The sequence below is a fragment of the Choloepus didactylus genome, chromosome 1, assembly GCF_015220235.1.
Source record: "Choloepus didactylus isolate mChoDid1 chromosome 1, mChoDid1.pri, whole genome shotgun sequence".
NCBI classification, from domain to species: Eukaryota; Metazoa; Chordata; class Mammalia; order Pilosa; family Megalonychidae; genus Choloepus; species Choloepus didactylus.
In genome coordinates this window covers 58,243,272-58,259,732 of record NC_051307.1, presented here as the reverse complement: position 1 = coordinate 58,259,732, position 16,461 = coordinate 58,243,272, and the positions used below count along the sequence as shown (strand labels likewise).

Below are 16,461 nucleotides of genomic sequence, written 5' to 3'. Positions count from 1 at the left end.
AGACCTTCTTGATTTGGTACGCAATGGGGAGCCATTAAACAAATGTTTCTTCAAATCCTATCATTTCTCTGAAAACGACTTTGCTTTGCAAGGTATTAGTTGATATTCAAGTATTACTATTTGCTACTCAAGCTGTTCAAAGTAAAGATAAAGACCCTGGGAGTCCCAGGGAAAGTTCCATTATCTTGAGAATACAAGAAAAGTAAGTTCCACATGCAATGCATTTTCTACATTAGACATTTAAACATTTCTAAATCAAAGAAAAATGTAACTGAATTTCAAAACCTTTTCTAGGTATAATGTTTCCAGATCTTTTTCTCTGAATCAGACTCTTTATTGCACTGCTTTGTCTAAGGTACAACGGGGATAACTACATTGAGAGGCTGTTGTCAAGCAAATACTTAAAAATTTTAACCCAAGACACATAAAATAAATGAAAAGTGACATTTTTCCCATATATAGAGTAGCTTCAGAAATTCAGAATGTTGTCACTTAATTTAGATTGAAAATTAAATATCAGCAAAGGGCTGGGCAATAAGTTGCTTCCCTATATTAAGCCTTTTAAATTTTGACTAAGCAATTATGTTTTCTCAAGGTAACACTCCAGCTAAAACAAGAGTTATAATACACTTCAACCAACGAATAATCTTCTGTTTTTGTAAACAAAATTTACACAACCTCTAAACACTAATTTTCTTAACAAGCTTTTAAATAAATCATTTCATGACCCAACGTTCTACTTCACGGTTAATTAAGCAAAATAATTTACCTCTGTGAATGGGCTTAATCTGGCTGAGGTGTCTTGAGCGTGGAAATCCTGTGACACTGGTTCCTGAAAAATCCCACCAAATCTGGGTCCTTTTTCTGAAGAATGGGTTTTGGAAGTCCGCAAATACTGATGATATGCACTCTTTAAAGAAGAATGTAGTTTAGAAGTAAGGTCAGATTTTTGTAGAAATGAGGCCTTTTCTGGCCACAGACCCATTTGCAGATTGGAGGTAGTCGGTTCATTTGACATTACATATGCATTCTTAGAAATTCCTGTCCTTTCCTGGTCATCTTCTGGATAAAACGTGATTGAAGGATCTGGCAGCTGGAAGGAAATGTGCTCCCTCATTTGAGCTCTCGGATTTCCTTTATGCAATGATTCTTCCTCTTCCTCCTCTTCCCCTTCCTCCCCTGCCTCCTGTCTTTCATCTTCACCAAAATTCATCTTTAAACGCTCTGATACCGACTGCAGAAGTGATAAAACAGAGGAGGGCTGGTTTGTACTCTCTCTTAATTTTGTGGAGCCATGGTGACCGGGTGAGACCTCACTGGATAGAATGTCCTCCTGAGAGCTATCATCCTCATAGATGGGAGAAAGAGCTAAGGGATAAACTTTGTATCTTTTGGCCTCTACTGATAAGAATATTTCTGAACTATCACTATCAAATGTCTCACCCAATTTGGTGTCTTTTTCAAAATGATGGACGAGGTCAGTTCTACTCTCAGACCTTTCACATGCTAGAACAGGCATGCTGTCAGTGGATGTGTCCGGAAACAAGAGGGAGTGCGTCGTTCTGACTTCTGCAGAAGCATACTTGTCCTCATCTTGAAGGGGCTCCTCATATAATATAGTAAAGGAAGAATTTTCTTGTTCCTCTTGAGAGACAAAGGCTAAGTTAGATCGTTCTTCACTGCTACAATCCAGATCTCTCTTTTTGTTATGTACTGCAGTAACAGACATTCTTTTGTCTAGCCTTACTATGGTGTCCTCAGGTTGAAAATCTGGCATTGCTAAGGCTGGGTAGCCTTCATAGTCCTTACTTAATGTAGGTGATTCATATCCCCTGAAATATGATGTACTTCTATGGTCACATGCTATCAAGCTTTCCTTTATTTCAGCGGGCTCTTCCTCTATTTCTCCAACACTCCCTTCAGCATACTCTTGGGGTGCTTTTTCAGTTTTGAATACTGGAGGCATGGGCTCCGCTTTTGTAACAATCAATTCCAGACCTGTTCCACATGTTTTCTCAATGTTTAACACAGTGGACAATGCTTCATGTTTCCCAGTATTCCCAACTGAATCCTCTGGAGATGATCTCTCCATTTCCATCCTAGAGGACATGGATATAACAGTCTCTTTAGCATTGCTCTTGCATGCTTTTTCCATTTTTAAGAAGGCAGGGGCTACCTTCTCATCTGCTTCTTTCACTTCTAACACAAAAGGTACCACCTGAGTATTCCTAACAACCCCTTCAGTGTCCTTTTGGTAAGTATTTTCCATTTCCAACAAAGGTCTCTCAGTCTTTCCAGTTATCCCCTCAGCATCTTTTTGGTAGATATTTTCCACTTCTGTGGTAACAGGTGTCACCTCAGTTTTGCCAATATCCCCTTCGGCAACATTTGGGTAAACATTTTCCATTTCTAATGTAATAGGTATTGCTTCAATACTTTCAGTAATTCCCTCAGCATCTTTCTGGTAGACATTTTTCACTTCTGAGCTAACAGGTGTCACCTTGGTTTTGCCAATATCCCTTTCATCATTTTGGCAACTATTTTCCATTTCTAATGTAATAGATTTCACCTTGGTTCTGCCAATATCCCCTTCAGCATCCTTTTGGCAAATATTTTCCATTTCTAATGTAAGAGATATAACTTCAGTCTTTCCAGTAATCTCAGCATCTTTTTGGTGGATATTTTTCACTTCTGACATAACAGGTATCAACTTAGTTTTGCCAATATCCCCTTCAGTATCCCTAATCTTATAAGCTTTTTCAATTCCTAAAATGGCAGGTAATCCCTCAGCTTTTTTAATACACTTCTCAGGATCTATTTGGTATACTTCTCCCTTTTTAAAAATATGAGCTCTTGGCTCAGTTTTCATGATATTCAATTCAGCATCTTTTTTATGTATTATTCCCATTTCTAACATAGGAGGAATAGCTTCACATTTCCTAATATTCAATTCAGCATCCTTTTTGTTTGTTTTCCCCGTTTCTAACATGGATGGTATAAGCTCAGTTTTTCCTATATTTACTTCAGTATCCTTTTTGTGTATTTTCCCTACTTCTGACATTGCAAAGGGTGTGCTTTTATTACCATGTCCTGGCAAGCATTTTTCTGCTATACATACAAGACTATCAGACAAGCTGCTTTTGGACGTGCCAGGTACATGGATGTCATCATTCACAAATGGAGGCCATTTGAAGTTTAATACAAGAGTTTTTGTATCCTCATTCCCAGTTTTGTGATTATCCATACACTCTAAATCCATTTTCTCTTTATAGTCCTCTTTGAGAAGTAAATGCGTTTTCACCCCATCATCTAACCCTTTATGGAGCGTGTCTTCAGCTAATAAAACAGTATCTGATTCCTGCAAATTTATACTCTCAGACTGCCCAGCTCCATTTCCAGAAAATGGGGATTTTTGGTAGAGAACAATTTCTCTTCCCTTACTTGCCTCTGTGTCACTAACTAAGTTACTTACAGAGAAGAATCTACTTAAAACTTTATTTTCACTGATTTCACATGTGCTTTGGTTTACTGCCTGCTCTGACACCAAGAACTCCCTAACTACATCATGCGGCTTAACACTACCACTGTTCAGAATTTTTGAAGCAGTAGCCTGATGTTCAGAATCCCAGGTATCCTTAGTATCTTCAAAAGCACCAAATGACAGTTTTTCTTGGGCTGAATAAATAATCTCATTGACTAATTCTCTAGCTTGATCTTCTAACACACAAGACTCATTCATTCTATCAGAATCAAAAAGGAGACTCTTCTCACCAACTGTCGGTAAAACACAGGCCTTTTCTTCCCCTTTGACTTCTGACATGTTTTCCATGCTCTGCTCTTCCAAATGACCCATCAGTTGGATCCCTGTTAGTGTCACTTCTTCTGATGGGTTTTTCTCTGGGATGTCTTCTTTCAGGGTACCTAGATTCATTGTATCTTCTGTGGCTATATGCCCCTGGTAGGTACCAAAGGTGTGTGTAGATTTTAGTTCATCAATCAATGTGCCAGCCTTTTTAAGTAAACCACTTTTGGGGTCCAAAAGTTGGTCATGTGCTCTTCTTGCTACTATGTGCTCAGAAGATGCTTCAGAACACTGCTGGCTTGAGCTGTTAACTGACACTAGAGCCCCAGCAACTGCTCTAGCCTCTGCTTCCAAAGGATTGTCAAATTGGGCAGCAGTTGGGATATCAAGAGATACCTTCCCAATATGAATCCCAAAGTGTTCCTGAAGTGCGGTCACTTCTGCCCCTGTGGGGATAGGTGTTTCAAATTCCAAATAAGAGCTGTTAGGGCACAGGAGGTTACTTAAGGAGGCCCCTTCCTGTGTGAGATTTATGCTAACTTTTACAGAATCAGAATTATCTTTGGGATTATGTGAACTTGTAACCATGCTAACTTCTTCAGAGTTACAAGAGGAAGAAGACATGGTATCAGTACCACCACTTAGAAAATGGGCATTCTCTTTCTTTTTGTGAGATGAGGCATTCTCTTCTGATCTCAACGCAAAAGGAACATTAGGAAAGCTTGAATCCTCAGATAAAAAAGCAATTTTTTCCAAACTGACATCAGAACCCAGTAAAGGTGGATGTAATTTGGGGCTGTCAGTTTCTTGGAATTTGGGGAAAACATTAGTTAAACTGAGTTTGGCCATTTCTGAGAGATCAGATGCTTCTCTGGTTCCAAGAATATCTGAAGGTTGATAAATAATCCTAGGGTTGGCTTCACAAGTCTGCGCCATTTGCCTAGTGACTTCTTCAACTTGAACAGGACATAAAATCCCAGAGGTATTACTTTTGAGAAAAGCAGTAGGATCACCTAATGCTTTTACCTCTGTTTTCTGTGTAACTTGATATTCAGAGGCAGAACTAGAAACCTCAGTTTGGCAATTCTCTTTAAGGTCAAAATTTGAACATTTCTCTTTAGTCTCCTTATGATGCATGGACTGAAAACTTTTGTCCTGTTCAACCTCTAGACAAGTTAATTCTGATAAAATAGGCTTTGCAAGCACATCTGTAATTTTGGATGCAGAAGAAACAGAAGGCTTGGAAAAGGCTAGAGTTTTAATCCTTCCAGAATGTGACTCAACAGGAACACTGTTCTGACTATCAACTTCAGATTTTGATAATTCAGATTTTGGTAACATTTTAGCAATGCTGTCAGTTTTTGTTTCCAAAGAAAGAGAATCGGACTTCTCTATAGCACTCTTATTTGCTTCTTTAGTGTTTGAAGGAGCTAACTCTGCTTTATTAGGGCTTTGAGACGAAACTGAACTGTTGTCCTTAGAGAGGCTTCCAGACTTAGAGCCCAACCGTTCCACCCCTGTTAAGGTATCACTTGCTTCAAAATCTAGGGGATCCTGGCATTCTTCACTATTAGGAAGAATTTCCTTGGATTCAAGAATTGCAGGTCCATGCTCAAGGCAGAGGGAAGGAGAAGGTTTCTTCCTTTCTGTTGCCTCAACACAATTCACCACATTTTCTTCTTGATGTTTATTAGATGGATAGGAAAAGTCAGCAGAGCTAGCAACCCCAGCTTCAATGAGGACAGAAGAACCCTCATTTTTTAAAGCAGGAATATCTGACTTGCTGAGTACGCCAACTCCAGAATCAAAGGTAGGAGATGAAGTACTGAAATTTGATTTTTTACAGTCAATGGTAAGAGATTTTTTAGCATCAGGTGATACTTTGACTTGTTGAGGACTCTCAGAGTCAAGAGGAGTTTCTGAAATGTGACTTATATTAACTTCAAAGTCCAGTTCAGATGCTATTTTATTTTCTAAGCATGCTACAACTGCTGAGTCACTGATGCATTTTATAGAGGCAGAGTCCTTTTGATTTATTCTAATGGTGTGAGGAGTTTTGTCAAGCTTTTTGGTTTCTGTTACAAATAATTGGTCAGTGCCTTTGGATAATGACTCAATTCTACTTTTTGGAGCTCTGACATGACCAGAAGTTGTGGGTTCACCAGCTGAAGCCCTTTCTGTTTCTAGCCTGATTTCTGTAAAAGCCAAATTTATCTGTGAGTCTATAGCAGCTGACCTATTTCCTGCATTTACAAGTTCTGTATCTGTCACAGCATGTCTCTGAAGAGCCATGGTGCTGGGGTGACTGGCAGCCAACTCTAATGAGCTATCCACAGGTTGGCTGTCACAACATTTACTCTCTAGCAAATGCAGATCTCGATGTGTAATAAATTTATTAAGACTTGGAAAATCTGTACTTCCCTGTTCAGTAGTGTCACTCTCATCAGCCTTACCACAAGAGAAGTCAGAACTGGCAGGGCTCTGAGGTTCAAGATGCTTTCCTCTTTGCACCAATGTTCTATGACTCTCTTCTTTTATTGTATTTTCTATTGTAGTTTTCCTCTGAAAACATGGACTGCAAGGAACTCTGCTATTACTTCCTCTGAACAATGAGGAGCATCCCAAATTTCTGTCAGTCTGAGAAACTGGGACACAACTTAAATGGTGTTCTGAGTCAGATACTCCGACAGTGAAGTTGGAGTCAGTCACAGAAGAAGGGGATAACCTACTTCTCTCAGGTTCCCCAGGATCATTTTCATTTAAAACATCCTTAGAAGAAGCATTATTTTGCAGTCCCGGGTTGTCTTTCAGATGGCTTTCTGTGTTGAGATTTATTTGGCTATAATCAGAGTCTCCTAAGGGGCCTCTGAGCAAATGTCCTTTCATGGATATTTCTGTGTTAGCAGATGACAACGATGGAGCTATCCCAGCCTCAAGCTCCCTTCCGGCATCAATATGTGTGCTTGTACTGGAGTCAGAACTTTCATTTTCTCTCTCCAAGGGATTCACAATTTCCACCGTGGTCTGTTTCTTTAAATGTTTCTTAATTTGTCTGTGGCCTCGATATGTTGCATACGTGACTGAGGGCCTCTCTTGTGGACCACCAATTTGTCTGTAAAAAGAATCAGCACGAAAGTATCAGAAAATTTAATTAAAAACACTTAACAGTAATCCCAGAAATTGTGATGAAAGTATAAATTTTCAAATACCACTTTCCTTATGATGTGTTAATTTGGGAAGGAAATCCTAGACTGTTTAGTTAAACCTATCTTCGTTTAAAAAAAAAAAAAAATTAACAAGCAGAATGTCAATCAATGTCAAGACAGCATGAAGAATACTTGAGTTTCTTGGAACTTTTTTTTCTCTCTCCTGGTTACATATACACCTCTCACTGTGGTTAATGGAGAGAACATGAGTCCCAGTCTTGGGTGCTTATTTTAATCTCAAAGGTGCATTAGACACAAAGGAATCACAATGCCTTCATGCCTCATATTGGTACTATAAGCTTATGGATACATCACTACATCACTGTGGTTTCTCCACCGTATCACAGCATCATAGTGAGCTCCTGCTTTTAGATGTGAATTTGAATGGCAACTCTGAGCAAATAAGTTGTAGAAGTTTCAAAGAAAACACCTGGCAAGAGGTCTGGAACAGAGTATGCACTCAGTAGGTATGTGTTGGCTCAATAAATGACAACAACCTTACAATTCCTTTGTCATTTTAAGTTCTTCAGACTTTCAGTGTATTGAGTATATAATGTTTAGGTAAATAAAGAAATCAAAAATGATTTCTAGAAAAAGTAGAGAATAAGCCCAAGCATAAAGTTCCTGATGCTCTCAAAATCCAACTTTGCTTGAAGAATTTACCTCAAGGAGTCCTTACGTCATGCCATGCTGCCTTGCAGCCCTTGAAGCATGCTGTTCCCTCTCCTATAATTTTGGTCCCCAAGAGAAACTCGAATGTTCTCCAAGACTCAGTTCACAAATTATCTCCATCATAAACCCATCTCAGGACCCCTCTTCTACTAAGATGCGCAATTAGCCTCTGGTCTGAGGCTGCTTAAATTATAAAACTTTGTGCACTTGATTATTTTTCCCATTAGCCTGGTAGCTACTTGAGGGAAGGCACTGTGTCTCAATCATCTTGTATTTTTGAATGTCCACCACAAACTTTGCAAATTGTGTATGTTTAATGACTTTTTGTGAATCAATGGATGACTATGAAAAGCAATGATACTAAATGCTAAGTAATCTATTTCAAACTGTCAATTCTGACAGGTGATATAAAAGTGTTTTAAATTCTGAACTCTAATTATGTTTTAGTGTACTGAGTATTAAAATGTATGGTAGAAGAATTTCATGTGTATTCTACTCAGCCTTTTCAGATTAAACATAACATTAACCAAAATATTATTAATCAATATGAATAATACAAAATACAGTTAATAGTATTCTAATATCTAAAATAATACATATTCTTCAAAACCTTAAAGCAATAACATTAAGAAAGGTAGATTTTTCTAAATGATAAGTATGTCCTTTAACATGTAAAAACTTCCCCAACCATGCTCCTTAAATATTTCTTGAATTTTAGCTGAAATAATTCATTTCAACCTATATTACTGGTCTCTAAAATCCTAGCACATCACTATTGTAAAAAAAATTTACTAGTTATATTCATTTATTTTTAATGCCCATTACAAAGCAGCTTAAAGGATATATTTAGACAAAGGCTTTGCCTTCCAAAAGTGGTTTTGGATGCTGAATGAGGCTAGATTAAAGAGTGTTATAGAATAAAGGTATAAAAAGCACCTATGAAAATATGCAAGAATAGAAAAATACATATAGGTAAATTAATGTTATTGGTAAAATCCCGCATAAAAATACAGAAGTTATTCAGAAAATGCAAGGGCCTTTCAGAACAATGTTTAAGTCTGAATAAATGATGAGAGGATTTTTTGTTTTAGTTTTTCTTATAAAGCTTTAATATTTTAAACCTAAAACATACTTTAAATAGGTTGCAATTTTTTCCCCCAAAAGATCACCAAAATAATTTTGAAGAAATGAATAAGCAAAGAAATGTACATGGATGTCAACAAAAATGAGAAACAAGATAAAGATCAGAATTTTATTTTTCAAATACAGTAAACTGAGGTCATCTTACCACCAATTCTGTGCTAAGTGGGCCCTAGGGCCTTTTATCCTGTATCAAAGCACCTTTTAATCAAAAAGAATTTCTCAACCACAGAGAAAAGTCCATTAAATTTCAACACACTGTAATATGCCTTTTGGTAGTTTTGGAGTCCTCTGGGGGACAAAAATCACTGTTTCCAAATTATAGGCTTTTAGGTATTTTCAACTAAGATAATTAAATAGGTTTATATGCAATTGAAAGATACTGACTTTTTCAGCATATTCAATTAATACTATGATTAAATACTAGGTAAACTTGAACTAGTTTTAATTTCTAACTAGATAAATCTCCCACAGCAACTTGGTAAAAATATTATATGCCTGAAACTAAAATATGCAGCCTTTATACTAAAACAACTATATTGTCATGTTTAAAGCATTGAACATCTAAGTCCTAAACTCAGCTTCATGTATTATAATTAGCGCCCTTTAGGTACTGATGAGCTACACTCCCACTTTTTAAAAGGTTAGTGAGGCCAATATAGTACATTTTCTACATTATTCCTTCCTAGATTGCAATTGAGTCACCATAACAGAATAGTATTAAGAACAGAAAACTGTCCTTTAATTTTTAATTTTTTCCCTAGTTAATAAAAGAAAACACAAAAAATAGAAAAATGTCAACCATACAACTTAAAATATAAGCTGAGATGGAAAATAAATGGTTTATTTTTCACAAAGTGGGTAGAGAAAAGAGTATTAATTTCATGTATTATCTATGTGAATGGGATATAGTTTATCCAATATGGCAAAAGATTGTGTTTCACACAATAGTAAGAGGAAAGTAAATTACCTAAATATTTCAAATATTTGAGGAAATAGACATAAGTATTGAAATCTGAAAAGGTTTTCTGCATTTTAGTCCAAGACATAATTATCCATCATGTGCAAGTTTATTAAACTTCCAGGTACTACTTTTAACTGTACTCTGGAGAAATCTGATTGACCTGATACTACAAAAGTCAACGAAAGATATGAGTCACTCTTCAAAGATAATTCTATAAATAGCAGCCTGAAAAGAATAACTAGTCTTTTATAGCAAAAGTATCTAATTCACTTATAGGAAAACATGATCAAACTATTCAGCATTAAGATTTATTTCCCTTCAAATTATAAAATTTAGAATATTCTGTCTCACAATAGGGAAAGCTTTGAACTTTTCTATGTAAAGAAAGCTGCAAAACTAGCAAATAAAAGAAAGCACATGAGAGGTCTTCATCAAGACCTAAAAAGTAAAAAAAAGTTGGGGGGAAACAGGGCATTTTTCTTACCTGAGAAAGGTAACACAGAGTCTTAGATAATTTACTCTTTGCTATTTAAAAAAAAATTTTTTATGTAAAACTTAAATATCCTTTTAATTTCAAAATTATAGGCTCTACATTTTAAGTAACATTTTATATTTGGAATATTCTCATGATCTGAATTTAAAAATTAAATACAATGCTTGCTTTTAGTAAACTATCACAGAACCCAAACAAGTTTAACACTTAAAATGCAGATTCTTGAAATTACTAGTAAACTTCTTCTCCACATATATTATTTAAATAATATCTAAAAGCTGTCATGAGTAGTTCTTAAACATACTGTCAAAATTAACTACTAACCAAAATATCATTCAATACTTAAACTAGTTAAAATTATTTAAAAATTCACAGTAGTCAACAATGAATTGTAAAAGCTAGAAACTATAATTCTAAACCTGCTAAACTGGGGTTTCTGAGGTCAGACCTGGAGGAAGCCTTTATCTCAAACTGGGAATCCAGTGCTCTTTTCTCCTTTTCTCCCAAAGAATCACCATTCTTTTCTGAGGTTGTTCTGGTGAGTTGCCTCAAGCAATTATTCAATTAACTCAGAGGGGTTTACTAATGAGAAATAAGAGAGACAGGCTCTGCTTTGATTTTCTAGTATTCAGTACCAAAGAAATAAACTTGGCCAAATTAGTCAAAACCAAATTCCCACATAACAGCCTGAAAATCCCCAAACCATTTGGTGGTTCCAAAAAAGTTAGCAGGATTTAAAAAAAAAAAAAAAAAATGGAGATGTTCGACTCTCCCGGTGAGGTTGAGTCCGTTTCATTGCAAAAGAAGTGGAGCCCAACCCGATTCTCTGCATTTCTCACAAATTCCCAGGTGATGTAATGCAACTGCTCCAAAGAATGCATTTTGCAAAGCACTGCCTTAGATCTCCCTTTATATGGATGGCCTACAATTTAATCATTTTTCTGCTGTTTGACATTTTTTTACAGTTATATGTTTCTATAAACCATGTTTCAATAAACAACTTTATACATAATCAGAAATAACCTATAAACTGCTTAAGTTTCTTGATATATATCACCAATGGAATTTCCAAGGCAATGCTACCAAATTACACCCCCCACCCCTAGCAGTGCATATGAGCACAGTCTTATCAACTCTGACTCACACAGATTATTAACATTTCCACCATTATCAACTTAATAGGAGAAAAAATTCTCCCATTTCAGTTTGCATTTCCTTGATTCCTAGTAAGGAAAATTTGTTTTCATTTATTTATTAGCAATTTATGTTTCTTGTTATTTGAATGATTTTTATATTGATTGTCCTTTTTTTTCCATTGGTGAGTTAGTATCTTGTTTGTATATCAGTTAAAGTGTTTTCTCAGTCATATTTTTTGCATATAATTTTCTCACCTGCCAATTTAATTGATCTCTGTGTATGCTGTTTAACAAAAGGGAGTCTGAAAATTGGGAGTAATCCAATCTATTGATCTCTTTCCCAAGTTCTTCTATCCCTATGAGACTTAGAAAATCTATTTCTCACTAAAATAAAATAATTCTTACATTGCTCCTTTAGGTTGCATATGCTTTTTACATGTATTTGTCACTCCATCTTAATTTATCTAAAAATGAGTAAGTTTCAAGCTTTTTTTCCCCAAATTGCCAATTTCCATGTCTTCCTTTCTACAAGAATATATAATGCCATCACAAAAGTTCAATTTCCAAATATATGAGGGTCTAGTTCTAGACAGTCTACTATGTTCCATTTAAATACCTAGCAAATATTATATCAGTGTGACAGTGTTTCAATTACTGTGGCTTTATCAGTACATTTTAATATGTGGTAGAATAAGTCTCCACTACATTACTCTTCATGGGAAAACTAATCTATTTGGGTCACAGTTCTTACTGCTGTAACAGGTTATGTGCCTAAATCATAAGGTTGCTATGAGGAATTAACTGAAAACATACACATAGAAATAATTTGAAAGCTATAAAGAAATATATAAGTTATCTCTGACTAGAGTATTTTGATGACCCTTTCAAATAACGAAAAGAATTCTCAGATAGATGTTAAAGTAAAATCAGTAAGGTAACTCTTATTAGCTATGAATGAATACTTTTATGTTACACAAGATGTTTAATGGGCTCAACACTGCTATAAGCATTTCTTAGAAAGAAAACATTCCTTCTCATGAGTAAAAGGAAACACAATTTACAGCTAATCTGTTAATCAAAGAAAGAAAGAAAGGGTGGTGGGAATGCTTCCTTAATTCATGCAAGATTTCAGTTTTCAGAGCTTTTTAAAAGGTTCACAAGGCTTTTTAATTTCTTTTCTTAACCCTTTAATTTGATTCCTCAAAGACTGATAGAATGGGAATACAAACCTTAGTGCCATTTTTTCCCCCAAGACAAACATAATACAGGAGGAATTCAAACAACAAAATATTCCTATCCAAGGAAGTCTTAAATTACAAATAAATCTGATACTTCCACAAATTTAGCACCTAAAAGTTATTAGTACCACCCCAAAAAAAGCTCAAAAGGCCCTAGATTCCCTTTATGGTACACAGAATCATATATATATATATATAATATATATATATAATATGCAATTTTCTCACTTGCCAATTTAATTGATCTCTGTGTATGTTGTTTAACAAAAGGGAGTGTGAAAATTGGGAGTAATCCAATCTATTGATCTCTTTTTATATATATGTATAAATATATATATATATATATATGTATATGTATATGTATATATGTATATGTATATGTGTCTATATACACATATATATACTAGTAGTAACAGGGACATCACAGAAAACTTTTTCCAACCCCCCTTAATTAACAGAGTTAGAACTAAGATTCAAAAAGCTAGGTCCAAGAGTTGAATTTTTTGTTTCAATTTTTAAACTTACTTTAGCAAATCACTGGTTTCCTGTTCACTGTCCTGTGATGTATCCAAAGAAAAGGCATCTGAGAGTTCAGCTGAGTTGGTCTCTTGTTCCTCTGGTGGAAGTATCTGGACTCCAAGAGAGCCACTGAACATCCCCCTCTCCCTTTTAATCCCTTCCTCATAATGGTCACTGGGATTCTGTAATTCTGTCTCAGTTTTATCATGGTCATCTTCAAAAAAAGATTGCTTAGCTTCACCAAGAGATGATTTTCCTGAGATATTGAATAAGTTACCAAGAAACTGGAAAAAGCTTTCCTTTGTCTGTTTATTACTTTCTCCTATTTTGGTATCTGAAGTAGAACTGGAAAGGTCATTTGGCTTTTTGGAATCTTCTGGCTTTGGAAGAGTGATTGGCTTCTCAGCCTGGTTCCTTTTGTCCTCAATTTGGGTTATCTTTGAAAACAAAATAAAGAATAATAAGCATCATTTTAAAAAATTAAATGGTTGAAAGGAAGGAAAGCTGAAAACAATCACTTAGCAAGCACTACTAGAGACCACATGTGCTAAAATCTGAATAAAGTAAGTTGTTGCACCAATTTTAAGAAAATGCAACCTTTAAATAATAGGTTTAGTATACAGTCACAAGGCATAGAGCAATTGTTAAATAATTAACTAAAAAGAAATGGCTATAAGGAGAATCTATGTACAATAAAATTTTTCATTTAGAAGGCACACAAAGGTGCCAAAGAACTTAGAACTACAAATTCATATGTATCTAGAGCAGTGTTTTTCAACCTTGCTTTTTTTTCATTATCACCCTCCCAAAGTGTTTTAGACATTTTTTTCCTACCCTCACTGCCTATGATATTTGATACCACTGACATACTATAACCTGTGTGGACTGCAGTCACAAAACATTGTTAATGTCTAAGATTTTTTTTTCACTACCTTGACAAGAGCCAATTTTCGCCCCATTGGGGGTGACAGTTCCTCCCTTAAAAACGCATGATCTAGAGGATACTGACTTTTGAAATATTCTAGATCCTAAAGTACTCTATCAATAAATACACTTTAACATATAGTTAAGATTCAAGTTGCTTCACTAGGAAAAAGAATCTTTCAAAAGCAGAATGTAATATTAAAGGACATCTTTACTGATACAAAATCCTGGAATATGCCCCCCTAGATTCAAGGCATCAGATTTATTTTTCATTCTAACCTATAAATAACTCACTCCAGCAATTCATATTCAACAACATCTAATTAGCCACACAGTGAGTGCAGCACATGCTAAGGCACTACACTAAGATGCTGGAGAATACTGGTAAATACCAGTAGATTCAGAATACTAAGGTGCCGGTGTATACTCCAAGATACCTGTCTTTTAATGAGCATATGGTCCAGAAGAGGTTTCTTAAGTACTGATATAGTCCCTGTTGGTTGAAGTAGTTGCTTTTGATTCCTTTAAAGTAATTAGCTGACATGCTACATATTCCAGGACTATACCAATGGTTGAGGCCGCCTCTTATAAAGAAAACTTTTTGAGAAAGTTCATCTTCCTAAGATGAAAAACAAAGTTGAATTTAATAACTATTCTAAATTAATTGGGCAAGATGATTCAAATTCAGTTCAATTCTATAAATACTGATTGATAACCTATTTATTGCATGTTAGACTCTGCACTAGGGATCTGGGATATATTTGTGAATAAAACTGATGACTTCTGTTCCGTTGGGCAGTTTACCATCTACTGAAGAACACAGACAGAAGGACTTTAGCAAAGCAACACAGTAAATGTAGAGGGAGAAGTAAAGCGCACCAAGGAACTCAGAATAGGACTCACTAGTCCAGATTTGGTGGAGGTGAAAGCAAAGGCGGTAATTCAGGGGATGCCTCCTAGAAGAGCCTTCTGAACAGGGACCTCAGATGGACTACTATGTGTTTTTCAGGTGTGTGTGCTTCTGGGGAGTTTAATGTGACTGGAGGTTAGGGTACAAGAATGAAAATGTGAGAGTTAAGTCTGGAAAGACAAGTAAAGGAACAGATCATGGCAAGTCTTAGAGGTGTATCCAAATTTATCCTTTATTATAAGAGAACTAAGGGACGTATTTTCAAACACTCGGTACTTTAGACAAAAATACCTAAATAGACCTCATCATTTCAGCATTATGGTAAACCATGAAGCTGCCACATTGGGCAAAATCATTCCTCTCAAGAGAATAAGGAAAGTCAGAAACAGGAGGCTTTAGTTCATAGAAGTCTGTATAAACCCTTTAAGGTAAAACACAAAATCCAGTTATGTGCATTAATTCCAACCCTTGGTCAGCACTAGGCACTCATGCACATGTTAAAACACTCTTCCAGGGATGTATTTTACCTGTTTATAATTAAGTTCATGGTAAAGCAAACCTGCATGGATGTGCGCGCTATATGAGTAAAGACCAACAATGAACAAGCTGGCACTCCGCCTCACACTCATCCCAGATTCCAAAAAGCTTCAGGCCAATGTGCCAACTAATCCTGCCTTCTGAATGTGCACACTCACACACTTGTAAAAGGAATGCACATTCAACAGTATCTGTCAGATGTCATGCTCACTAGTTCTTGTAAAAGGAAAGGCTAAGTGAGTCACAAAAAGATCAGAACACCAAGGTAAAACCTCCTTAAGGCACTGTAGTTTCACATGACAAAGTTTTGTAAGAACCTGATCTTCAAGAGGGCAAAAGCATTATAATTATAATGTAACTTGTTCACCTCATTATACATTTTAACTGAAGTTCAAAACAGTTTACAGGGATGTTCCACTAAAGACTAACGAAACCAGGTATATGAAAAGTTGAGAAAATGGTTAGAACCTATTCACTCAGCAAACTAATTTCACCCCAACAATATTTTAAGTTTGTTCTCATCTTAGGTTTCTCAGGATATTTTTGAGTGAACACACAGCACTGTTCCATGTGTGAGGAACTTAACTTTTGTCTAAGTCTCTACATTTAGAATACCACCAGCCTTCCAGAGTCACTGTAAGTCTCAACTTTTACTGGTTTCAACCTAATCTCACTGTCTCCATCTCATCTGTCTAATCTTCTGTCCATATGGGAGCTCACACTACAAATCAAATGTGACCTCTTCACAGAAACAACATAAACAGACTCTCAGTTTGGCAGTAAAAGACATGCTAGTCGACATTTTGAAAATGCTTACGTACATGAAGGATATTTGTACATTTCTGGTTCTTCACTTCACTTAATTTGTTGTAGTTACCAGCCTTCTCCCCAGGTCAAAATGGACTAACACTGTGCTATGA

At 35.8% G+C, this 16,461-nt stretch overlaps 1 protein-coding gene across 3 annotated transcripts in view; it reads right to left on the bottom strand.

Annotated features, from left to right (window-relative positions):
* Window positions 1–16,461, bottom strand: part of CRYBG3 (crystallin beta-gamma domain containing 3) — a 131,073-nt gene that overhangs the window by 78,948 nt on the left and 35,664 nt on the right. For all 3 annotated transcript variants that reach the window (XM_037834058.1, XM_037834067.1, XM_037834077.1), the window contains 2 exons: window positions 13,177–13,607; window positions 770–6,914 (listed from right to left, as the gene is read on the bottom strand). In XM_037834058.1, the coding sequence (XP_037689986.1) occupies window positions 770–6,914; window positions 13,177–13,607 (6,576 nt within the window). The remainder of the gene's footprint in view (window positions 1–769; window positions 6,915–13,176; window positions 13,608–16,461) is intronic.